At 33.3% G+C, this 26,255-nt stretch overlaps 1 protein-coding gene across 3 annotated transcripts in view; it reads left to right on the top strand.

Annotated features, from left to right (window-relative positions):
• The window catches only part of YES1 (YES proto-oncogene 1, Src family tyrosine kinase), a 79,582-nt gene that overhangs the window by 18,351 nt on the left and 34,976 nt on the right, over positions 1-26,255 (top strand). For 2 of the 3 annotated variants that reach the window (XM_031946567.1, XM_031946566.1), the window contains exon 2: positions 24,556-24,828. In XM_031946567.1, the coding sequence (XP_031802427.1) occupies positions 24,564-24,828 (265 nt within the window). In that variant the 5' untranslated portion in view covers positions 24,556-24,563. Of the gene's footprint in view, positions 1-11,494; positions 12,120-24,555; positions 24,829-26,255 lie in introns of those variants that run through there. The other variant, XM_031946568.1, reaches the window with a different exon arrangement.

Here is a 26,255-nt window from a genome sequence, read left to right as displayed (position 1 = left end):
AATACTTCATGGAAGAGATGAAATTTAAACTGAATTTATACTAAGTAAATGTATTTGATAGGTCCATTTGAGGAAGGATTACATTCCACACCTAAGGAATTCACCATAAGAGGAGATAAAATTTTGAGTTTAGGGAATCAATAGTGTAGTTTCATTGGAAGATATTTTAGTGTGTACTTTCTTTAGGATGAATTCAAAGTAGGGTTTTAATTGTGTTCTCTGGGGGAAATAAGTAATTTCTACAAATTATAAACTTTCAGAACCAGGCAACTTTTCTGATTTACTTTTGTTTAGCTACTATTCTTAACATAGAGAGCTTTTCTGGCAGTAGACATTTAATAGTTGTTTGTTAATTTAAATTATTGATTCAAATGGTGATTCTAGATTTAGAGTTGGAAGGAACTGAAGAGATCCAGCTAATTTAAGCCCCTTGTTTTGAGAAATGAGGTTGAGGCTCAGTGAGGTGAAGCATATTGCCCAGTGTTATACAGGTAAGGTAGCAGTTAGGTTTTCAAGTTGATTCAGACTCCAATGCAATGGTTTTTTTCACTCAATCATTTTGTTGCCATCAATTTATGTTTGGATTTGTATGTCATAGACTTTTCTTTCTTTCTTTATATTTTGCCAACAGCATAAAGCTATTACTGAGTTCATTGATCTTATGTCTAAGACTTTAGCTTTCTTTTTACAGAGATTTTGAAGGACAACTATGCACACAATTTTCCAGCCTGCCTGGTTCAGTGGCAGATCTTTGATTGCTTGTTGTAATCTTCCCCTTTCTCTCCTTTTCTTTCCTTTCTTTTTTACTCCCTTTCCCTTTTCTTCAATTCTCCCTTCTCTCTCTCTCTCTCTCTCTCTCTGTCTCTCTGTCTCTCTCTCCCCACTCCTCTCTTCACTAAAAGGAAGGAAGGAAATATTATTTATGTGGTGCCTTTTCTGTTACAGATACTCAATCTTTACTGATATTGCCTCATTTGATAGTTGAAGTATCTGCATGGGATCCAGAATGTTACTGTAATTGTGGTTAGAATGCCGAATGTTTAGTAATAAATTATTTTGTCTGAGACACTATTATAATAAATTATAATAATTTATATATTTTTTTATTTTATATATATAGCCTACTGGTTGAGCTCCCTACCATTTCTCTCCCTGCTCTAGCCCATCTTCAACTCAGCTTTCAAATTGAACTTCCTAAAGCACAAGACTGAACGTATCCTCTTGCCCTATTCAATCCACTTCTTTGACTCCCTGTTACTTTTCAGGATAAAATATAAAATCTTTTGGCATTCAAAACCTTTCTTACCCTACCTGTCCTTATTCCTCCCTTCATTTCAGTAACATTGGCTACCTTGCTGTTCCTGGAACAAGGAACACTCCCATCTCAAGACATGGTCACCTCATTTCTATATTCTTTAGGATTCTGGGTCTTTCCATTTATCTTGAAGCTGAACTTTGTTTTCTTTGTTATTATCCCCAATTGGACTGTGAGCTTCTTGTAAGCAGGAGAGTATCTTGTTTTTTCTCTTTTATGTCTTCAAGTACTTAGCAGTATTTGGCAGTAGTAAATGCTTTTAAAATATTTTTTGACTTATTCATTCAATTCCCAAGATAAATAATTACAGAAAGCAAACTACATTAAAATTCTGACAATAGATCAGTTTGTTTGAAAAAAAATACATTTAAACATTTTAGCTGTATTTTTATTTTTTTGATATTTTGATATTTTTTGTTCTGAGGCAGTTGGGGATAAGTGACTTGCCCCAGTCACAAGTATCTGAGGCTTTGAACTCAGATCTTTCTGACTGCAAGTCTGGTGCTCTGTCCATTGGGCCACTTAGCTGCCTCAAACATTTTAGCTTTAAAAGGGGGAAGAATGTTGATTGTGTCTGATTGTAATTTTTTCAGTTCGTTTGTTATTATTTTAGATAGTTTTAAAGAGAACCAATTTATTTTGTTGCCATCTTATTAATATCAAAGGATACATAAAAAAATAAGTTCATGTTTTCTAGAAGTGAAGGATAAACAGTCAAAATTCTGTGTCTCAAGGAGGAACTAATATATTCAAAATAACATAATAATGAATGATATATTCTTTAGCTTCATTTTTAGTGAAAATTGTTTTCATTTGCAAATAATTTCATGTGGACATGAAAATAAATAAGATGGAAGAATCAATTATCAACCCTTTCTTTAGTGAACTACTTAGCTACAGTTATAAAAAGTATAGCTATTAAGAAGCTTTTCCAAAGAAAGCTAAAATTCTTATTTCTTAAAGAAAATATTTGCCAATTTTGAAATAAACTTAATTGATAATTACAAAAAATCTAGAATATAAAAACCATTATATAATGATGGCATCTTTAAAAGTTTTATGTCTCCAAAATGAAGTTATTTTAAAATTACAATTGCAAAAAAAAAGACTTAAGTGTCATGTACAAGTTATTATTAAACATGTGCAATATTTATCAAATTAAGTGCAACTTTAGTCTAATCATATACGTCGTTATAAAAAGTATTGGAAAATATAGCAAGTGGAGCAAGGTTAACTATGGTTAACACATAGAATAAGTATTGATAAATGTAATTTTTTCTGCAAAAAGTTAAAAGATTTTATTTCTTAATGAGCTTAGAAGAGCTTAGAAGAAGCTTTATAAGTTGTGTTTTTTTAATTAAAAATGTTAAGTTCTTTTACACATTACTAAAGAAACATTGTTTACTTCCCCCCCTTTCTACCATGCAATTAGCATTTTTCTAGACTTTTCTTCTTTGAAGAGAAAAAAAAGTTGAACTATATACCTTCTTTTATATTATCACCCATCTATGCAATTGTATTGGATGTGACTAGAGCTAGAAAAATTTTGTTTAAAATATTCATTTTTTTTAGTACAATTTATTTTCTTTGTTTTTTCCTTTTGAAAATGGGAGTAGGGATGAAAATAAGATTATCCTTAAGGTGCTTCAGCTTATTAAGAAAAGAAAACTTAATTGTAGTATGATGGATAAAACACTGATCTTGAAATCAAAAGACCTCAATTAGAGTTTGGATTCTGCCACTTACTGTGTATGTAGATGCTTGCATCGTGGTAGTTACAGTGTCCAAAGAGAGGGCATATATGAGAAATTTTAAGAATGTAAATGACAGATCCCCGCAACAGATCAGATATGAAAGTGTGAGAGAGTAGTTTAAGATGATAATGTTTTGATACTGGGTGACCTGTCAATAACAGGAAAGTTAAGAAGAGGGGAAAATTTGCTATATAAAATATATTTTTTGAACTCTATAAACAAAACCAGAAACTTATCTGTTCATCATACAGCCTTTAGAAAACTATTGGCTAATTTCTGCCAGACTGCTGTTTATTCAGTTTTCCCAGCAATTCTAGAGTCTATAGCTTTATGAAACACTTTATCACTGTTTGTATTGTGCACCTGATTTGTTCCACTGACCTATTTTCCCCCTTCTTTGGACCAATACAAGTCATTTTGGGGAATACTATTCTGTTTGAGATCTGGTACTTATTGTTCAAATCACCTTCCTTTATACTTTTCTTCCATTATTACTCTTGAGATTCTTAACTTTTACTTATTCTATATAGATTTTATTAGTACTTTTTCTAAGTCTGTAATTCTTTAGGGAATTTGATTGCTACATTACTAAGTAAGTGAATCAATTCAGGTAATTATGACATTTTATATATATATATATATATATATATATATATATATATATATATATATGTCAAGCCAACATAATAAAAAAAAAATATATATATATATATATATCTCAATTATATATACCCATGAACAATTCATGTTTCTCCATTATATTGTTGAATCTACTAAGAATTCATATAATCCTTGGAAGAATCTTGAGTTTTTGTTTTAGATTCTTTTTTATGAGGGATGGCTTTCTGGAAGATATGAGAGGAAAGAATGTGGGGAGGAATCAAGATAAGGTTAAATTGACTCTCTATAATCTTTTACTGATCCTATCTACAGTCAGTGGATTTTGTCCAGTAACTGCTTAAGTTGTGGTTCTTTGTCTTGCAACTCAATTGAGAAATTCAGCTCACCTGTAAAGTTCATTTTAGAAACTCAGTTCTTCTAATAACTTTTCTATTCTTGCTTCAAGGAACTTTGCTATCTTTGGGGAATGCAGTTGGACACCAGGGAATCTGGTCTTTACATCAAACAGTCCTTCAAGGTTGTCTGATTTGCCATCCAAAGAAATCTAGCCCACTATCTCTAACCTTCCAAGTGGACTCAAAAAGTGAACTTTTCTTAGTCACAGAAAGTGTTTGTTGCTAGTCCCTCATTTCCAACTTCTAACCTATCATTTTGTTTGTTCCCCTTGTCTCACCCCACGTCTTTAACTCCATAATGTCACCAGTTCTTTAACCAGTTGTATTATTTCCTTACCTACAGTGTTTCATTATTTATTCAAATTTTTTTCTTTTTTTTAATTGACAAAACACATGCATAGGTAATTTTTCAACATTGACCCTTGCAGAAACTTCTGTTCCAGCTTTTCCCCTCTTTCCCTTCACCCCCTCCCCTAGATATTGGGTAGTCCCATACATGTTAAATACAATACATGTATATATATTTGTATATATACATGTAAATATATATACATGGCATTGGAATGCCATCCTTCATAAAAAATAATCTAAAACAAAAACTCAAGATTCTTACAAGGATTATATGAATTTTAGCAGATTATATGAATTCTTAGTAACAGATGTGTAGCAAAGTTGTCTTGCTACACAAGAAAATTTGGATTTAAAAAATGACCTGAGAGGGAAAAGCAAAATTGCAAGAAAACAGTAACAGAATATAAATGCTATGTTGTGGTCCACACTCATTTATTTCCCAGTGTTCTTTCACTGGGTATAGCTGGTTCTGTTCATTAATGATTAATTGGAACTGATTTGGATTCTCGTTGTTGAAGAGGACCACGTCCATCAGAATTGATCCTCATATAGTATTGTTGTTGAAGTGTATAATGATTTCCTGGTTCTGCTCATTTCACTTACCATCAGTTCATGTAAGTCTTTCCAGGCCTCTCTGTATTCATCCTGCTGGTCATTTCTTACAGAACAATAATATTCCATAACATTCATATACCACAATTTACTTAGCCATTCTCCAATTGATGGGCATCCATTCAATTTCCAGTTTCTAGCCACTACAAAGAGGGCTGCCACAAACATTTTTGCACATATGGGTCCCTTTCCCTTCTTTAATATCTCTTTGGGATATAAGCCCAGTAGTAACACTGCTGGATCAAAGGATATGCACAGTTTGACAACTTTTTGAGTATGGTTCCAAATTGCTCTCCATAATGGAGACTCCACCAACAATGCATCAGTGTCCCAGTTTCCCCACATCCTCTCCAACATTCCCTTTTTATCTTTTCCTGTCATCTTAGCCAATCTGAGAGGAATATAGTGGTATCTCAGAGTTGTCTTAATTTGCATTTCTCTGATCATATTTATTCAAATCTTATAAAGAGGAACTGAATCTCTGCTTCAGGATTTTTGGCTAAACTGAGACAGCCATTGATCCATTCTGTTGGCAAGTAGCATTCCTGTTTTTAAAAAAATATATTGGTCAGAGAAAATGAGCCCAAGCTTACTTTTTTATTGAATTTCACTTGCAACAATACAAAATAATATAGAAATAAAATCTATAAAAAGTTTATCTGAAAAATAGCCACTTTACTAGACTACAAACACAACATCATATAGCAGTATGCATATGAATTTAAAATGCCTTCAGAGTTTTGAGGAAAAAGAATATATGGGTCCAACTATATACTTGTCAATTTAGTATAATTCAGCGATTATTAGTCAGTTCCTATATAATAATGGCACTATTGTAGGTGCTAGGTTCAAAAACAAAAATCACTGCCTTCAAGAAACTGGAGAATGCCTCTATGAACTTAATTCCATATAAGGTATTAATTGGTAATCTTATCAGTTTCCATGGATTTAATTACATCTTTATGCTAATGATTCTCAAATCCAACATTCCACCTTAACTTCTTTCTGCTGATCTCTAGTCTCACATTTCTAAGTGCCTTTCAGACTTCCCTAACTGGATGTTCAGTAGACATGTTAAACTCATTATTTACAAAACTGAACTAAAATCTCCCCCTCTCCTTCCTTCCTGTGTAGGGAAGGGTGCAACATCATCCTTAGTTCCTCAAGTCTGAATTTAGGTATCAACTTCAACTTCTCATTCTCTCACTCCCTGTTGCTCCTCCCCTCTCCCATTCAATCTGCTACCAAGGTCTCTTGATTTAATCTTTATAACATTTCACTCCTGTATTCCCTTCTCTCTTCTGACACCGCAAACCACCCTGGTACAGGCTCCTTCTGTACTATTGCAACAGCCTTCTGGTGGGTCGACCTGTTTTAAGTCTCTCCCTATTCCAATTCATCCTACATTCAGTTACCAAAGTTTCCCTAAAACGAAGGTCCAGCCATGTCAGCCTCCCACTCTGAACTCCTGTGATTTCCCATATCTTTCAAAATCAATACAAAGATGGGTAATTGTTTTTGACATTCAGAGTTCTTCATAACCTAGTCTTCCCTTCTTGCAGTGACTCACCTGTTTATTCCACAAATAAGACACTCCATCTTTTAGCTCTGTACTTTTTCTATGGCTGTCCCCCATGCCAAGAATGTTGTCTCTCTCTTATCCCTGCCTCATAATTTCATTTTGCTGAGGCAGTTGGGTTTAAGTGACCTACCCAAGGTCACACAGCAAGTAAGTGTTAAGTGTCTGATGTCAAATTTGAACTCAGGTCCTCCTGACTTCTGTTCCAGTGCTCTATCCACTGTGCCATCTAACTGTTCCTTCATGGCTTTCTTTAAATCCCATCTAAAAATCTCATCTACAGAAAGCCTTTCCCAACCTACCTTAATTTTAGTATTAACCTGTATATAGCTTGCTTATTTATACATATTCATTTGCTTATCATCCCTATTACACCATAAGCTCCTTAAGGACATTTGTATTTCCAGTGCTTAGCATAATGCCTTGTACATAGTAGATACTTAATAATATTTTTAAAATTTTATCTGTTCTAAACTTAAGAAATAAACTTTTCCATAACATACTAGAATAAAAAAAAAAAGGTGATTGCACATGAAACTTCAAATCTATTCAAGTTAGCATATAACGTCCCTTTTTTCTCTTTTTTTCCTTTTTTCTCTCTTCTGTCTCCCTAAAGATGGTTACCATTAGGGGAGTGTGTGTGTGTATGGTATAAAATATTGCTCTTACCATATACATTTTCTCGGCTCTGCTCATTTTATTCATTATTTCATGTGGGTCTGTTCATTTTTTTTTTAAGATCATTGAGCTTATCATAATAATATTGTAGTATTCCATCATAATCATGTATCACAACTTATTGAGCCATTCCCCAGTTTATTCCCACAATTTCCAGTTCTATCACCACAAAGAGCTGCTATAAGTATTTTTGAACATACAGGCTCTTTTCCTTTTTTCTTAATCATCTTGGGGGAAAAACCTAGTAGTGGTATTTCTAGTTTAAAGGGTAGAGACAGTTTAAAACTCTTTGGACATAATTCCAGATTGCTCTCCAAAATGGATGGATCAGTTCACTAACAGTGAATTAGTGTTCCAGTTTTTGTATATCCTCTCCAACATTTCTTGTTACCTTCCAATCATTTTAGCTTTCTGATAGGTGTAAATGGTATTTCAAATTTCTTTTTTATTTGTATTTCTCTAGTCAATAATAACTTAGAGAATTTTTTTCAGTTTTGATTTCTTCATCGGAAAACTGCCTGTTCATATTCTTTGATCATTTATCAGTTGGGGAATGGCTAGTATTCTTTACAGATTTGAAACAGTTCTATGACATTTAAAAAGTTCAGGACAAAGTTTCTGGGTAGTCATTTTATTCATAATGTTTGTTAATAAAAAAAAAAGTCATTGATTTTTTTTTCTAGTTTTTTTGGTTTTTTTTCTGTTTTGTTCTGATTTTTCTCTATAAAAATGATTCATATGGAAATATGTAAAAAATGAATGCACATGTATAACAAAAAAATTTTTTTAAACATGTAAAGAAAATGAAGTCATTTGCATTCTCAAATGCCAACTATCTCTCATTAAAACCCACTCAAAACTTTTATTTTTGATAATTGACTCTGGTTAACAAATAATGAGAAAATGAATATTATGTGGGCTTTATTCTAATCAAGGTCTGAGATGTGATTAGGATCACTCAAGTCTTGGTCTAAGAGACTTAATCATTCTCCATATCACTAGTCTGACAAAAGGGATAATCCATGTTTTCCCAGAGTAAACACTGTGAATTACAATCCACCCATTTGCCTAAACTTAGAATTTCTTTTACTGTCTTTGATTCTGATTTGATACTGTCTTATCCTGGCTAAGTATTTGCTCAAGATTGCCTACTGGTTAATGAGGAAGCATAAAATTAAATAATTAGGTATTAATACAAAAAAAAATAATCATTTCTCTTTTTGATTCTATTTAGAGATGAATATCCTCAGTCACTGAGTGACATGATACATACTTCATCAAAGATTTAAACTGCAAATCTATTCAAGTTAGCATATAACTTCCCTTTTTTCTCTTTTTTCCTTGTGCTTAACTCACAGTCTAACTCCTGCCCTAATTAATTTCAGCTTCTCTACTAGGGGACTTGAACATATATATATATATATATATATATATATATATATAGTTACTCTCTCAAACACTTCCTCAATTTTAAGTCTTTTCTCTTCTATTTATTCCTCCATTCCACTTTAGCTGCACACAGAGATAGTTATGCCCTTTATCTTGTCGTCATCCATAAGTGTCCCACTTCTCAGTACCTGATCTCTGGATTTTCTTTATGTGATCATGATCTGGTCATGCAACCCTTTCCTTTCCCTTGCAATCTTTAACCTCAGCTTTGTCCTTACCGTGACTTCCAGTTCCTCTACTCCTTAATTCTTTCCCAAGCTAACATCCCTGTAATGACTGCATTTTCTTCCTTTCCCCATTTTAACTCTTGGTAAACTACTGTCCTCTTCTGTCTAGTTCTATGTCACCTTATTTTACTGCCAATCCTATCCTCCCTAGACCTACCCTTGGATTATTCATTATCCACTGTCCTAATTCTCTTCTAGTGTGATGGATTGAGAAAAATCACCAAATTGTGCTGACCATTACAAAGTTGTTACATAATTTAATAGGGCCCTCTTTTTGGGAAGGAGATCATTTTATGCCATTCTAATGGATTTCATTGTTCTTTTCACCAAGTGATTTTTCCAGACCTTTTCATCCCTGCTCAAATCTCCTATTACCCCCTGTAACCTCACCTACTCGGCTAAGAATCTTCCTTGGTAGCCCTTCTTGTCCTTGCATATGTAAGTTCATTCCGTCCCCTCTTTTTTCCTGCAGATTTTCTCCTCACTAATCTTTATTTCTTCTTGTCTACTCTGGTCCTTGTTGCTTACAAATGTGCCCAATGTTTCCCCCATTATCAAAAACACTCCCACCTGGTTCCATCCCTGGTAGTTGTCATCCTCTCTCTCTCCTCACTTCTGAAACTAAACTTGAAAAGGTCATCTACTTCTCCTCTTTTCTTAGCTCTCTTTCAGTCTGGCTTTTAATCTCATCATTCAACTGAATATGCTGTCTCCAAAGGTACTGAAGATTTTTAATTACATACTCTAATGATTCCATTTCAATTGCTCTTGCAGCTTTAACTCGTCATTCCTTTCTCTTTTGTATACTCTTTTACCCCCAAGTTTTTATGACACTTTGTCCTGGTTTTCCTCTTGTATAGTGGCAGACTACTCTTGAATCCCCTTTACTGAGTCATCATCCAGATTGTTCTTGCTAACCATGAGTGTCCTTCAAGACTATCCTGGACTCCCTCTTTCCCCACTTTTTGCTTAATGTTCTTATCAACTCCTAAGATTTCAATCTTCAACTCTATGGAGATAATTCTCAGATTCCAACTTATTCCAATCCAGCTTTTTTCCTGACAAATCTCCAGGTGCTTATTAGACATCTCTAATTGAATGTCCTAAAGAACATCTTAAACTCAGCATGCCGAAAACAGACCTCTGTATCTTTTCTCTGAAATTCTCCCTTTTTTCCTAATTGCTCTGGTAATGCCACGGGCACCATTATCTTCCCCAAACTCAGGCTCACAATTTAGTTGTCATTATTCACTCCTTAAGTCTCATTCTCCATAGCCAGTCTGTTGCCATAATCTGAGGTTTTTAATGTCTCTTATATATGCCCCTTTCTCTCTTCTTGGAATTGCAAATATCCTGGTGCAGGTACTCGTTATTTCATACTTGAGTTATTGCAGTAGTCTACAGATTGTCTATTTGTCTCAAGTTTCTCCCTACTCCAGTCCAATCCTCCACCCAGCTGTCAAATTGATCTTCCCAAATATAGCAATATCTTCTTTTTTGTTGTAACATTCTTTTATCTTGCCTTCTGCCATAAATTGCCCTCACCCCTCCTCCGGTGGCCTTATACTTTTGCTTCTCCTTATACCTTCACATGCTCTGATCCAGTTACATCAACCATCTTGCTGTTTCTTGCACATGATACTTTACCTCCTGAGCATATTTACTGATGTTCCCGTGAACACCTGGGATACCTTGGAACTCTTCCTTCCTCTTGTTTGCCTCCTGACTTAAATCTCGGTTAAAATCCCACTTCTTGCAAGAGTCTTGTAATCTCTAATTCTCCCAAATGCAGGTGTTCCTTCTAAAATAGTATCTGATTTAACCTTTATATAGCTTGATAGATTAAAAAGAGAAAGTAGATGAGGGGTGATTGTGGGTGAATATGAATTGGATTCAGTTAAGTGGGGAGCTACCTGTTTATATATTCTCATTCATTTTCTATATCTACTTAAGTTTTTGCATTTCATCTCCCCTATTAAGCTGTCCTTAAGAGTAGAGGTTGTTATTTGCTTTTGTTTGTACCTTTTCACAGTACCTAGAATGCCAATAGTCTTATTTTTTTCTCAATTGTATTTTATTTTTCCAATTACACATAAAGGTAGTTTTCAACATTCATTTTTGTAAGATTTTGAGTTCCAAACTTTTTTCTTCCCTCCTCTCCAAGACAGCAATTAATCTGATATAGGTTGTATATGTACCATCATTTTACCTATATATCTCCATAACCAATACTCTTTTAGTAAATTCTGTTGACTTCACTTGCCTTGACTTAGTAAACTCAACTTTATACTGCACATATTCTCATGTACTTGGTTTTTTTTTCCCCCTCTTATAAATTTTAAACTTATTTTGATTAGAAGTTATTTCATTCTTACTACTCAGCAGAGTACGTAGTAATTAGAAAGTACCTAAATAAATACTTGTTGAATGATTGCTGCCATTCTTTATAATACCCTTTATTTTCTGTCCTTTTAAGGAAGCATCTGTTTTCTGCTGGTTAGTGAGAGCAAACCTCAATTCTAAGGCCTGGGGAACTGCAAACTTGAGAAATGGGACAGAGAAAATATTTTTTAAAGTACTATTGAAGTAGAATCAACAAATTTAGCGAGAATAGATGTAGAAAAATAATGTTATCAATAGAAACTGAGAAATCAAGATCAGCAAATTTTAGGGGAAAAGATTGAGTTCAGGTTCATCCTGAACTTGTTGATTTTCAGTTATTGGTAGCACATCCAGGTGTTGTTTCAGCAAGTAAGGTAGTTGGAAACATGGGACAAAATTTGGGGAAGGAATTACAGCTGAATGTAGAAATTTGTGAGTCAATTTGAATCATTGAAGACTTGGGTTACAGATAAGATTGTTAGTGGAGAAATTGCAGAGAAGTCTACTTAGGACAGATTATTCAGAGACACACATATTTTACAAATTAAGATGATGGTGGGAATCAGTGAGAGACCGTGTGGATTGTTTGATAGGAAAAGAATCAGAAGAGTGCTCTCTGGAGTGTCTGAAAGATAAAAAGGAAAAAATATCAAGATGTGGTTAAGTGGTCAACAGTGTTCTTTTGTGCCGCCAGTAAGGAAGGAAAGGAGATTGAGGGGTTATCTTGGGTGAATGTGAATTGGTTGCAGTTAAGTGGTGAGCTACCTGTTTACATATTCTCATTCATTTTCTCTGTCTGTCTTTGTCTCTTTGTCTCTTAATACTACCTAAATTGATTCATTTATTTAATAGTATATCAATAGTCCAAGCATGGTGATGAGGTCTTGTACCAGGGTGGTTACAATATTAGAGGATAGAAGGCTGCATATTGAAGAAAAGTTTATGGAGGTAAAATCAGCATACTATAGCAACTGATTGGGTATAGGAACTAAGAGTGCGAAGTTGAGGCTTATACCTAAGTTGCAAGTCTAGGTGACTTGGGAATGGGGGTAACCTCAAGAGTTATAGGGAAATTAGGAAATGAGATTTTCAGGAGAAATTTGATGAGTTCAATTTTGTACATGTTTAATTTAAGATGGCTTTACTGGACATTTTTTAAGATATCTAATTGTCAGTTACAGTTCGAGTGAAGGTCACTTTTGAGAGATTAGGTCAAGATAAATAGATTTGCGAATCTTTTGCATAGACCAATGAATCCACTGAGATCATAGAAAAAAGAAGAGTCACTAGAACATGACTGAAAGGAGAACTCAGAGGAAGCAAAGAAAAGAGAAATCAGACAGGTAGCAAAAGAGAACAGAGTCATGAAAATCTACAAAGGAATAGGTGGTCAGAAAAAGCAGAAAGACCAAAAAGTTTGAGAACTGAGAAAAGCCTCATTAGTTTGGTAGGTAAGACAATTGGTAAATTTGGAGGGAGTAGTTTCAGTTGAAAACAATAAGGTTGGAAGCCAGATTGCAAAGAATTTAGAACAATGAAATATTTCTATCAGCTAAGTAATGAAATCATATCAAAAATATTCCTTGTTCAGGTAATCTGCACACCCTTGACTAAAATAGTTTTGGGGGAGTGCTTGGAAGATAAGGAATGCTCTTTTGTAGAAGTTGAGTTTTTGAAAAACTGTGATTCTAAAAGGTTGAAATGAAAAGAGACTGAAGCATGGTGGACCACCTGTGTAAGAGAATGAAGACGGGAAAAGGAATATGTGTGAGAAATAGCAAAAAAAAAAAAAAAAAAGTCATTTTGAATTGCAGAATTTGTTAAAGCAAATAATGTGTATTTGCAGGGGGGAGGAAGGGTGTGTGTGTGTTGTGTGTAGGGGGGAGTTGCAGGCAAGGTTGTGAGGATTTTAAATGCTACAGAGGAATCTGTAATTGTAGAAGTAATCAGGAATTACAAGATTTTCTTGATCAGGGCAGTAGTGTAGTAAGACCTGTGCTTTAGGAAAATCTAGCTTTTATAACTTTATAGATGGTAGACTGGAGAAGGAAAGAGAATCTTGAGGTTGGAAAACCAATTAGGAAACTTAAAATAGTGCCTCTGAAAAGCATGAATGAAGAGGAATTTAGATGGGAGAAACGTTGTAGAAGGAAAATCAATAGGACTTGTCAACTGGTTAAATTTATGAAGCAAGGGAAAGTGAATAGTTGAGAATTAGTTTAATATTGCAAGCTAAGTTGCCTAGAAAGCCAGTGGTCGTGACAAAAAGAGAAATTTGGGGGAAAGATGAATTTGTGAGGGTGCGTTTGTTTTGGCCATGCTGAGTTTGAGATATTTTAAAGAGATAATCACTTTGAAATGACGACTAGACAGTTGGAGATCAATGGGACTGGAACTCAGGAAAGACTTGAGCTGGATATATAAATCTAGGAGTCAAGTGAAAAGTGATAATAATTGAATACTTGAGACTTGATGAGGTCACCAAGAGAAAATAATAGGGAGAGCACAGAGCCTAAGGGTCTTAGGGTAAAGAGTATGCAGGAAGGGAGGAAGATCAGAAGTGTCATATTGCAAGGAGTTCTCTAGAATGATGAGAACTGAGAAAATGATTTTTGATGATCAAAAGATTATTGGTAACTTTGGGGAGAGGATTTCAGTTGAACAGTATCCAAAATCAAATTTCAAGGGGTTGAGAAGTGAATAAGAAAAGGGGAAATGAGGGCAAAGAGGAGAGTGAATAACTTTTCTAGTTTGATTGTGAAAGGGAACACATTAAATAGTCAAAGCAATAAGAAAGATCTGCAACTGCTGGGTGTTCTGTTACCCATCCATGAAGAGACAAAAGGTGATTTCAAGGCTCTTATTCTGGGTTACTTTGAAAATGGTTGTTTTACAATACTATATGATGACCAGTTCTGATGGACCTGGCCATCCTCAGCAATGAGATCAACCACATCATTTCCAATGGAGCAGTAATGAACTGAACCAGCTACGCCCAGAGAAAGAACTCTGGGTGATGACTAAAAACCATTACATTGAATTCCCAATCCCTATATTTATGCCCACCTGCATTTTTGATTTCCTTCACAAGCTAGTTGTACAATATTTCAGAGTCTGATTCTTTTTGTACAGCAAAATAATGGTTTGGTCATGTATACTTATTGTGTATCTAATTTATATTTTAATATGTTTAACATCTACTGGTCATCCTGCGATCTGGGGGAGGGAGTGGGGGGGTAAGAGGTGAAAAATTGGAACAAGAGGTTTGGCAATTATTAATGCTGTAAAGTTACCCATACATATAACCTGTAAATAAAAGGCTATTAAATAAAAAAAATAAATAAAAAAAAGAAAATGGTTGATATATGTATATGTATATATATATAAATTTTTTAAAATAAAAATGGAGGTGGGGGTGTGGGGGTAGAGAGGAAGAAAAACCAGAAGAACAGACACTGACGGTATAAAATGCTAAGTGAATGGGAATAGACAAGCAAAAAAGGTAATGGGGACTTAAAATGACTGACATTGTATGGGTAAATTTCACATGTAGAAATTAATTTACTTAACATTAGTGATTGCAAACTTTTTGTTCATGTCTAATGCTGTTAGTCTATAATTGTAAATTAAAAATAAAAATGAAATTGGGAAAGGAGCCTATAATTCAGAGATATGATTAGATGTTTGAAGATGTAGGCTTATTGAATTTGAAATAATAGATTTTCCAAGTAAAAATTTTTGGAGCTTATAAGCTCCAAAGTTATAAGATATAGATTCTAGAGTAGTGAGCATAAAGTATTGACTAGAATCATGTGAGAGAAAGAAAACTCTTAAGTATAGAGATGGGGAAAGGGCATAATACATAGGGAACTAAGTGTATAATGTATACGTGTATATTACGGTTCATGGAACCTAAGGAAAGAGTTTTAACAACAAACAAAAAAAAGTCTTTTTGGATTTGTCAAGAAGAAAGTCATTAGTGACCCTAGAAAAATCGTGTGAAAAAAAGCCAGACTGATTTAAAAGAATGAAAGGGATTGAAGTAGAAGTGAAAGGGAAAGGACTCATTCAAGCAATTTAACAGCCATATGGAGGAGTCATTGAATCATAACCAGGAGAAACAAGGTCAGGGTAAAGGCTTTGTTGTTTTTACTGTAGGAGAATCCAAATCTAGTAGTGAAGGAAAAACTAGAAATACCTAGAGAAAGAAGGGATAATTGTAGAAACCAAGATTGCTCAGGCTAGGTGCATGATTAAAACTACAATTAGAGAGCTTAATTTTGGGAAAGAGGACAAAGGGACATCTTTTTCTTTAGAGACAAATAATTTTGAGTTTCCCGTTTTATCAATTCTTTAAGGTTAACTTTTTGTGTCAAGCTTTTTTTTTTTTTTTTTTTTTCTGGGTTAGCTGCAATTGCAGATCTGTATTTCTTAAGTGGAATCTTTATCTCCTTGCCTCAGTTACAGTATTTTCTTCTCCTTTTTATAGCACCATGTCATTCTCCTAGCTGGGAAAATGATTATGAGGCCAGTCGATATAAGCAAATAACTCGGACATAGTTAAGGATTCAAACAAGTATGCCTTATCAAGACTTTTTTCCCTTTTGACAAAAATTAGCAGGTAACTTGGATGGAATTTATCCACTTGGTGTTCATCATGAAGAAATGGCTTCACTTTTCAGAATTTCTTTTCCCACCAAACTTTTTTCCATATGTATTTATTCTGTACATCTCCAGGTGTGCCATATATTAAATACTGTTGTACAAAATCTACATTTGTTTTTAACAAACATAAATCATAGGATGAATATCATGCTACATGATAATTTTCTATTTTTAAAAAATTTGACTGCCTATTTTCTTTTAATAGTGAATTCCCCCTAGCATTTAGAATGCAGCTTAATTTATTTGTAGGTGGCTAACAGACTTTTCAACCATACTAATTACTATATTTTATAAATTGATACCATCTGGACTTCCATATGGTTTTAAAAACCAAGAAATACACTTTCTAGGAATTAACCACTGTCATATTTTAAACAAAGAATTTCCAGTAGGATCTGAGAGTTTCAATAATTTTATATTTGAATGCCATAACTACACTGCATTGGGAGTAAATCAATTTCATATTCTGGGTGGTATTTGCATTGAAGTTTTATCAGTATCAAATATGGGACCTAGGTGTTTGCCACTGTTAAAAAGACTATCCATCAAAAGTTCTGAGAGATTGAATTTTCTCTATATCATGAAGCCTTCCAAATGCTCCCGCTGATTTCCTTACAGAGCCTCTGCAGTGAGTGAGTTCAGTGATCCTTTTAAAAGATTCTGAAATAATGATCCACACTGGAAAAAAATGCAATTTGATGGGCAGCTTTTAAAATTGGTCTATCATTTCATATCTTGAGAAGCCTCTATAAGTAATTATAGAGCTTGGATTCCAAACTGAGAAGTAGAACACTTTCAACCATCTCAAGCTTCTCCCTGAAACAAAATGTCATCTTTTTATAAACATTCTAGCAATGGTGCTATATTATTTATTCTTGGAACACCACAATCTCTGAAGAGTCAAAATTATAGTGACCGAAGGAACAATACAGAAGATGGAGTAGAGAATAAATTGGGACAATTGGGTCATCGTAGAGGGAATGCCAGGCCTAGAGTCAAGAAGACTCATCTTCCTGAGTTCAGATCTGGTCTTTGGACACACATATTAAGAGTGTGACCCTGGACAAGTCACTTAATCCTGTTTCTTTCAATTTCCTCAACTGTAAAATGAGCTAGAAAAGGAAATAGCAAATCACTCCAATAATTTGCCAAGAAAATCCCAACTGAGATTACAATATCAATAGTTGGTATGTGCTGGAAATGAAAAAAATTTATATTGTCAACAACATTTTTAAGTGTACTATATGCCAACTACTAGATGTAAAAAAAAAATACCCCCAAACATGAAACATTTTGTGGCTGTTAATAAAGATCTTGTTACAAACCCAGTTCAGGGTCTTTTTTTTTAATATGTAAGAGTCATGGAAAATCTCATAGACCCTAAACACACTATGTGGCTGGTCATTCTTTTTTCAAATATTCCTTAGTGATTTAAGAGACTATATATGCTTGAATAACCCTTTGCCAAGAAAGAGTTTGCTTCAAAGAATAGGAAGACTTACATTAGCTGAAGTGAACAGAACCGGGAGAACAATTTATACAATAACTAAAACATTATAAGGAAAAGTAAGTTTGAAAGACTTGACAGTTGATCTATGCAGTGACCAATCATGATGACTCAGGAGAATTGATGAAGAATCCTACTTATTGTCTGACAAAATGTGGAAAACTCAGTACAAAGTTAGATGTGATGTTTTCTCACATGACCAGTGTGGGTGGGGGTTTTTTATTTTTTGTTCGACTATGTTTTTTCAAAGTTTTTGTTTATTTTTAACTGAGGATTTGGGAAAGAAAGAAATAGTAATGACCATAGTGATGCAATAAAAGGAAATATCATTGTAGCAGTTAAAAATATATATATGTATATATATTACATATATATAATTAGAATAGGAGGTTAACCAGACATCAATAAATAAAACCTCTTTGAAAGTAACACATGGAATTTATCATATAATTTTGAAAAGAAATGCAAGCTGTACATAATAGAAATATGGGGTTCCTTATTCAGTCTTTTTTCTGTGATTTTTCTGTGGAAATACCCATGTTCATTGATTTTTGTTCCAAAATATGAATAATGAAAACTTCTCAGTAAGAATAACCTATTTATAAATACTTTCAAGGTGAATTTCTAAGTGGTTTCTTTTATAAGCTTTCTCTCTTTTTTTAAGACCCAGTAGCAGCTTTAACTTTTTAAATCTAAGGTAGAAATTATTGTTTCAAAATTTTTGAGATTACATAGAATATTCTAGTTGTATAACTTGCTTTCACTATTTATGTTCTCTTCCTTCCCCCCCCTCATTTTAGCTTGTAGTTAAGTGTTTGTCATACGATATTGCTTCCTTTTGGTTTCTTCAGGAAGTTTTCTTGACAGTTCAATTTAAGACATGTTTTCTTTAAATTCTAACATTGAACAGGCAATCCCCAAATTATGAATGAGTTTTGTTCTAATATTTTTCTGTATATAGATTGCAATTTGCAGTATTATAGATGATGATTATATTCTCAAATAGCACAGAAAAGCTTATTCAAGCTAGTGTTATCTTTCAGTGTTTTTCTTAAATGTTCCTTTCCAGTTGACTTATATCTAATCTATTTAAGTCTTATTATTTCTACTTAACATCTTTTATATGTCTTCCTCCACTCATATGATTGCTACATTGGTTCAGGCCTTCTTCTCCTCACACCTGAATTATTGTTCTTGCTTTCAAATTGGACATCCTTCTTTAAATCACTCCAGACTCCATTTTATTTTCTACATGATTCCCAGAGTTGTTTTCCTAAATTGAAGGTCTACCCATATTACCCTCGATTCATAAATTCCTGAGTGTCTGTTGCCTTCTAGATCAATGATATGATTTTATGGTCTCATTCAACATTTAAGTTTTTTTCATAACCCCCATTTTACAGTGTAACCATACTTGTCCCCCTTATTGTTCCTCGTACAGAACACTCATCCTGTCATTGTACCTTCCCACTGGTTATCTTCAGTGCCTGGAATGTTCCCTTTTCTCTCCTTTGCCTTTTAGAATCTCCTTTATCTTCAGATTTAGCTCAAAAGTCATTTTATATAAGACTCTTTCCAGTCCCCTATAGAGGTTTCTTCTATTTTGTATCATATGTGTTCATTTACTTGTCACAAATGAAGTCCTGGACTTGGCTTCTGGAAGTCCTGGGTTCATATTCTGTCTCAGATCTTTCCTAGTTTTGTGACCCTATGCAAATCGATTCACTTCTTTTATTCAATTTCTTTGTGTGCAAAATGGGGATAATATCTAAGGGTTGTTGTGAGGACCAAATTAGATATGTACAATACTTTGCAATTGTTAAAATTTTATATAAATGTTAATAAGTAGTATTAGAAGAGCAATGAATAGTAATGAGAACTGGGACTGTTTTTGCCTTAGCATAGTACATAAAGCAAATACTTCATAAAAAGGTTTTTGAATGGTTGAGAAAGGGCTAGATGGAGAAATTGCAAAGGTAGAATCAATAGCTCCTAAGATTGGACTTTAGAAAATGATACAAGGAAGAAGTCAGAGACAACTTAAAAGTTTCTAATCTAGGTGATTGGGAGAATAGTGGTGTCATTAACAGAAAATAAGAAATCATACAGATTTAGGAATAATATTCCTAGATGAGTAAGTTGGAAATCTTGAGAATGGAGGAGATTGCCAGGTACACAACGGTAAAACAATGAGGAAAAAGAGAATGGATATATTCTGAATTATACTATTTTTCAGCTTGAAGAGACTCTACTTTCCTTAAATAGTGCAGTATGGATCTGTCACGATTAACTTTAAGTTAAATTTTCATGAATCTATGTTTGTGGTTTGCAAAATATTTCAGATGTATTATGTTACCTGTTAATGAACAGCACCTTAATGAACAGATATTCATAGCTACTGGATATAGTAACTTAACAAAGTATGAGGAGCTCACTATATATACAAGATACCGCTGCCTAATTTTACTTTTTATCTCTCTCTCATCTCTCAAGAAACCTTTAAGTGTTTTTGTTTCTCCTTTCCATATTCTTTCCTCTCTCATGACGTCTCCAGGGAATGAAAAAGAAAAGCACATTTAGTTTTTTAGTATTTGATTTTCTGTAACCAAACACTGGTAGGTCCTTTGTCCTTTGTGAGTTAATCAGGGGAAATGAATTTTGGCTAGTTAACTGACATGATAAATTTTCCCTTTATGGCCTTCCCTTTTTTTTCCCCTTTTCTTTCAGCTATGTACATAGGTAGATACTTGATAACAATAGATCTGATAAGAAGCCAAAAAACAAGGCAGGAAGGAAGGGAAGAGTAGAATTGATTAAAGCTTAATGCTATTTTGACCAAGATTTAATCCCTGTGTAATCTACAAAATTTACTAAAATTTAAATGATTTGTCATAGTAAAAATAGTAAATTTCATGCTTTCACAGATAAATGGAGCCTGCAATATAGTTCTAATAAGTGAAGATTAAAGTATTTATGCATGGTCCAAAAAAACCCCATAAATTGACTTGATGTCTTTTAACTTTTAAAGATAGAAGAATCAAGTGTTTTGTTCTGTTTGAATGATAAATTTCATGGCCATTGCTGACAACAATTTAAATGAAGCAAAAATTAGTTTGGCTAATATTAAAGCATTCACATACTTTTCTATAAGTTCAACCTGAATCAGATTGAATATATAGAAATGCCCATCAATTGGAGAATGGCTAAACAAATGTGGTGTGTTATTGTGATGGAATACTATTGTGTGTGTGTGTTTTTAAAGAGCTGGTTGATTTCAGAAAAACATGGAAAGACTGGCATGAAACAATGAAGAGCAAAATGAGCAAAACCAAGAGAACATAATATACAGTAACATCAATATAGTTCAAAGAACAGCTGGGAACAACCAAGTTATTCTAAGTATCATAAATAAATCAATTGCAAAGGAACTGTGGAGGAAGATGACACCCACCTCCAGAGAAAATTGATAAAAAGAAGTACACAGTATGAAAATTTTTTTTCTATATGTCAAGTGGTAACCTTGCTATGTGAAGTGAGATGGGAAGAAATTTAAAATTACAATAAAAAAAATCGTTAAAAAAGGATTGCTGTATAGTTGCAACCATACATTTTAGTGTGTGTGTCTTATTTTAATTTTTGACATAGTTTTTTGTTGTTTTTATGGTTCTTTGAAACTTCATTTTTTAGTAGGTCATTATTTAATTTCCAGTTAAGTTTTAGTTCTTCGTTTTTATTGTCACTGAAAGGTTACATGATGTATCCCTAGGGAAACAAAGTCAATATGTGTGAAGCAAAATTTAACCCAAATCCACCCGACTTTGAGGTGGGCCTCTTTATGTACTATTCTAATCTGACTTTATTTTGTTGGAAGCTCTTATATGTTTATATTTTTATTGGATTATAGTCTGGGGGAAAAAAAAGTTATTCTCTTCTGCTTTTGTATATTTATTTAGAAGTTCTTTTGCCCTAGCTTTTGTGTATGTGCCATGTAATTTCCCCCCAAAATAGGTGTTATGCTTTTCAAGATTGCTATTCAGAAGTTTTTACAGGCTTCTCATTTCTAATTTTTTTTCCATTTTCTTAATTTACTATTTTTTTTTCTTTTGTCTAAGTCTGAGGGAGACATACTGTATGATTGTAGTCTAGATTTTCCTTTAATTTATTTAATTTCTTTCCTTTAAGCACTTAGTTGGTAAGCAATTTGGTGCATATATCTATATATAATGCTGATATTTAATTATGGTACTTTTAGTTTAATATACATCATATTCTTGTCTTTCAACTCTTCTTGTTTTTCTGAGATCAAAATTTCTACTCCCATTTTCTTTGGGCTAAAAAAAACATCTAATCCTTCATTTCTCTAATAGACAAAAGTATTTTCTGCTCACAATAGAGTAATGATCATGTAGTAACACCTGGAGTAATCTAATGTCAAATAATATTTTTATGATCATGTGAGATATTAAGCTTTATTCATCAGATCAGGACTTAACTTTCTCAAGTCAATTGTTTTTTGTGAGTTGGAATATAATTTCTTATCACTTGTAAATGCTTGATAAACACTTGTCCATGATTTTATTCAGTTCCTTTAAGAAAAGGAAGTATTTGTGTTAGTGTAAAAGAATTAAATCACTGTTACTGAAAATTTTTTTCTGTAGTGGCAGCAAAAGTAATGTCAAAAATTCTCTTTTATTAGCTGATCCACTGATAATATCTTATGCTTGTCCACTCGGTAAAAGGGCTTTTTTTTTTTTTTTTAATATAAAAGTGCTTCTTTACTATAAAAGTTCTGAGAAGTTGTATAAAGTTGACATAATGATTTTTATTTTTTATTTTTAATTTCTTAAGTTCCTTTTCCTTTGTTTAGAATGGAATAACTGTTTCTAATATATTTCTAAATTAACATTCATATTTTGTGTTAAAACCAAAATCTAAATATTAGCTCTGAAAATTGTATTATTTTAGTTAAGTTTAGTTTAGTTAAGGTAAAGGAATAAATATTTTCATAGCATCTACCACATCCCACATAGTGTGCTATAGCACTTCACATATAATATCTTACACCAAACCTGTGAGATAGATAGATGTTGTTATCTCCTTTTTAAAAGTGAAGAAGCTGAGACAAACAACATTTAAGTGACTTGCCATATAGTATCTGAGACTGGATTGTAACTCGGGTCTTACTCACTCCAGATTCCAGAGTTTATCTGCTGTGCTCCCTAGCTGAGCTGTCTAGGGGAGACCGAATATGCTTGCCTACTGATCTCCCTGACTACTTTTAAGTCTCTACTAAAATCCCATCTTTTTCCCGAAACCTCCCTTAGCCCTCCTTAATTGTAGTGCTTTCTTTCCTCTATTAATTATTTCTGCTTTGTCATCTTGTAAACTCCTTGAAGGTAAGGACTGTCTTTACCCCCCTTACTACCTTTTTGGTCCTTACTACCTTTTTGGTATTTCTAGCACTTGGCACAATGCCTCATACATAGCAGTGCTTATTGATTGATAATATCTTTTTTTCATATATTTAAGGTGTATTGTAGAATATAGTGTTAAGGTTTTGGTCTAAGCCTAATTTCTTCCAGACTGCTTTTCAATTTTTTCCCATCTGAATAGAGTCCCACTTCTTACTCCCAATTTATTTCCATTTTATCAGATACTGGGTTATTGAGTTCTGTTGTATTTTTTGCCAATACCAGATGGTTTTGATTATTACTGCTTATAATAAAGTTTGAGGTCTAGAAATACTTTTTCCCCTCCTTCCTTCCCCCCCCCCCTCCCGCCCCCCCCGCCCCCCCCCCCCCCCCCCCCCCCCCAGCTTCATCACCATTTCTCTTAATACTATGGAGTGTCAACAGACATGATAATGTGATTGGGAAATATTTTAAGAAATTAAATTAAAAATAAAATACAGTTTAGATAATGTGATTTTCTAAGTCAAGATGCTGCTGTAGACAATTTATTTCTATTTGAATTTAATGTCACTGTTTCAGATCTTTTTTTTTTTTCTAGAAGACTTTTATTGTTATATATCTTCTTGGTAATTTGATTGGCATATTAAAGTATAAATTAACTTTGACAGTGTTGTAATTTTTAATATACCTGCATTGCCTAGCCATGAGCAATGAATTCTTTCAGCTATTTAAACTTTATTTCTTTAAGGAAAAATTTGTAATTCGATGTATGCAAGAATTTTTTGTGCTTTGGTATCTCCAGATATTTTATATATTTTGTGGTTATTTGGAATGGAATTTTTTTATTTTTGCTTGTTGAGTTTTTTTAGTGATTATATGGAAGTGCTGTTGATTTTTGAGAATTTATTTCATTGTCCATAAGTTTGTAGAATCTCTTTATTGTCTCTGTATCTTTGCTGATTCTCTAGGATTTTCTAAGTGTACCATTATATTAGTAATCTCTCTTGACCTCTCTTTATGCCTTTAATTTCTTTCTCTCTCTCTCTCTCTCTCTCTTTTACTATGGTTTGCTAGCATTTCTTGAACTATGTCAAATAATATTGGGGAGAGTGAATGTTCTTGGTTAATTCTCATTTTTTATTGGGAAAGGTTCTAGTATATCCCTGATTTTAAAAAAAATAAACCCTAGATCTGTTTATCTTGGAAATTTAATTATTATTATTTTTTAGCTTCAGTTTATTCATTGAAGTGGAATTATATATTAAATAATTTTTGGAGTGATCATAACTTTCTTTTAGCATTTTAAGGTTTACAGAGAGAATTATATTCATTCTCATTTGATCTTCATAATAATCATGTAAAGTACATACTAGTATTCTTCTTGTATTATAAATGAGGAAACTGAGGTCACACTAGTAAAATGATTTGCCCAAAGTCTGTATACAGCTAATAAGTGTCCTGACTCCAAAGCCAGTATCCTTTCTGATGTATATTGCTGTTTCGTACATAACAATCTTTACGGCATCTCAAAATCAAGTTGATATATATATATATATATATATATATATATATATATAGTTACTATTTTGTTTTTTCTTTGTCTTTGTAGAATCAACAATGGGGTGCATTAAAAGTAAGGAAAACAAAGGTCCAACTATGAAATATGGAACTGAAAGCAATCCAGAGCCTATTAGTATAAATGTCAGTCATTTTGGATCAGAACTTACCCCAGTGTGCCAGTCATCTTCAGTAAAGGGATCAACTGTTAATTTTACCAGTCATTCCATGACACCATTTGGAGGTTCAACAGGGATGACTCCTTTTGGAGGTGCTACTTCTGCCTTTACATCTATGCCAACTTCACATTCTGCTGGTTTAACAGGTAAGTTTTAAGTGAACTCTTCATTTTTCACAGTTTTGACCCTGTCTTTTAAGAAATAGTAGCACTATATTCTCATTTATTTCTACATTTGTAGAGATTTGTCAGTTTTAATATGTGTACATATGTGTGTGTGTGTGTGTGTGTGTGTGTGTGTATCAGATTGGTGCTTTGTATTAACTCTACTAAATAAAATCTATTTTATAGCATTATATGAGTGATATAGCCCTGAATTGTCATAGTAAATGTTTGCCTAATTTGATGTGCCAGATACATTTGATCATTAAGGGGCTCTCGGCCTTCCTGAGATGTCACGGGGCTTTGACAACAGTGTTGTGATTGAAGGAGAGTGATACCAGGTGCAATCTACATACAATAGCAAGTTGTTTATGTGGTCACATCTGTACAGTATATACTTAGCACATACATGCACAGTGTTGCTTTGGTTATATAAGAGTATGAGGGTATATAAGGGTGAGAGAATTTGGAATAAACAGACTCCATATTTTCACCATCCTCAGGAGTCTGTCCTCATCAATCTTCCACTAAGAGAAGTATGTTTTTCCCCCTGGTATGGGGGCTCTAGAAAGCACAGTACATTTTGTCACCCCAACTTGGGGGCTCTAGAAAGCAGGACACAACAATTGTTTTATAATAAAATTTGGCTCTGATCATGCCATACTCACAGAAAAATAAAGACAATGACAATCTAATAGGCTGAGAATCTTTTGGGCTAGAGCCAAACATGGTTTTCCTTATTTCAAGTCTCATCATTTGATTTTCAGTTTGCCCATTTAAATAGAGAAATTTTTTTGTAGTATTATAAAACTAAATGTAGTTGAGTTCAGAGGTTGGCCATTCAATAATACAATTCTCACCCATAACAACTTTCAAAAACAATTTAAAAAATTAAAATGGAAAAGGGTTCACAATCTGTATTTGGAGAGAGAGTCCTCATACCAATAAAATTGTAGATCCTTGAAAGATGAACTGTTTAAAAAACTTGCCACGTCATTTTATACTACAGGTCACATGACTAATAAAAGCATACATTATAATTAATGGAAAAATACATATTGCTTTCAAGTTATATTTATTATAGAATATTTAATATCATAAATTATAAGAATGCCTAAACACATAGTACCCCAAATTATTAATAAAATGTTTTCAATTGGAAATCACATTGACTTTGTCTTAAGGAATTAATTAATAAAATGACATAATATGGAGTTATTTATTAATGATTAATATGTAACATTTTCATATAAAATACATGTTTTTAAATCAATTGGAGATGGAATGAATGATAATATATCCTCATGTAGCATTTTAAAATTTAATAGCAGTTTCTTCACAACCGCCTATAAGGTAGGTAAACCAAATGATTCTTTCATTCCCAATTTATGTATGAAGAAAATAGGGCCAGA

Source organism: Sarcophilus harrisii, chromosome 1, assembly GCF_902635505.1.
Source record: "Sarcophilus harrisii chromosome 1, mSarHar1.11, whole genome shotgun sequence".
Lineage (NCBI taxonomy): Eukaryota > Metazoa > Chordata > Mammalia > Dasyuromorphia > Dasyuridae > Sarcophilus > Sarcophilus harrisii.
This window is presented reverse-complemented; position numbering and strand designations above follow the sequence as displayed.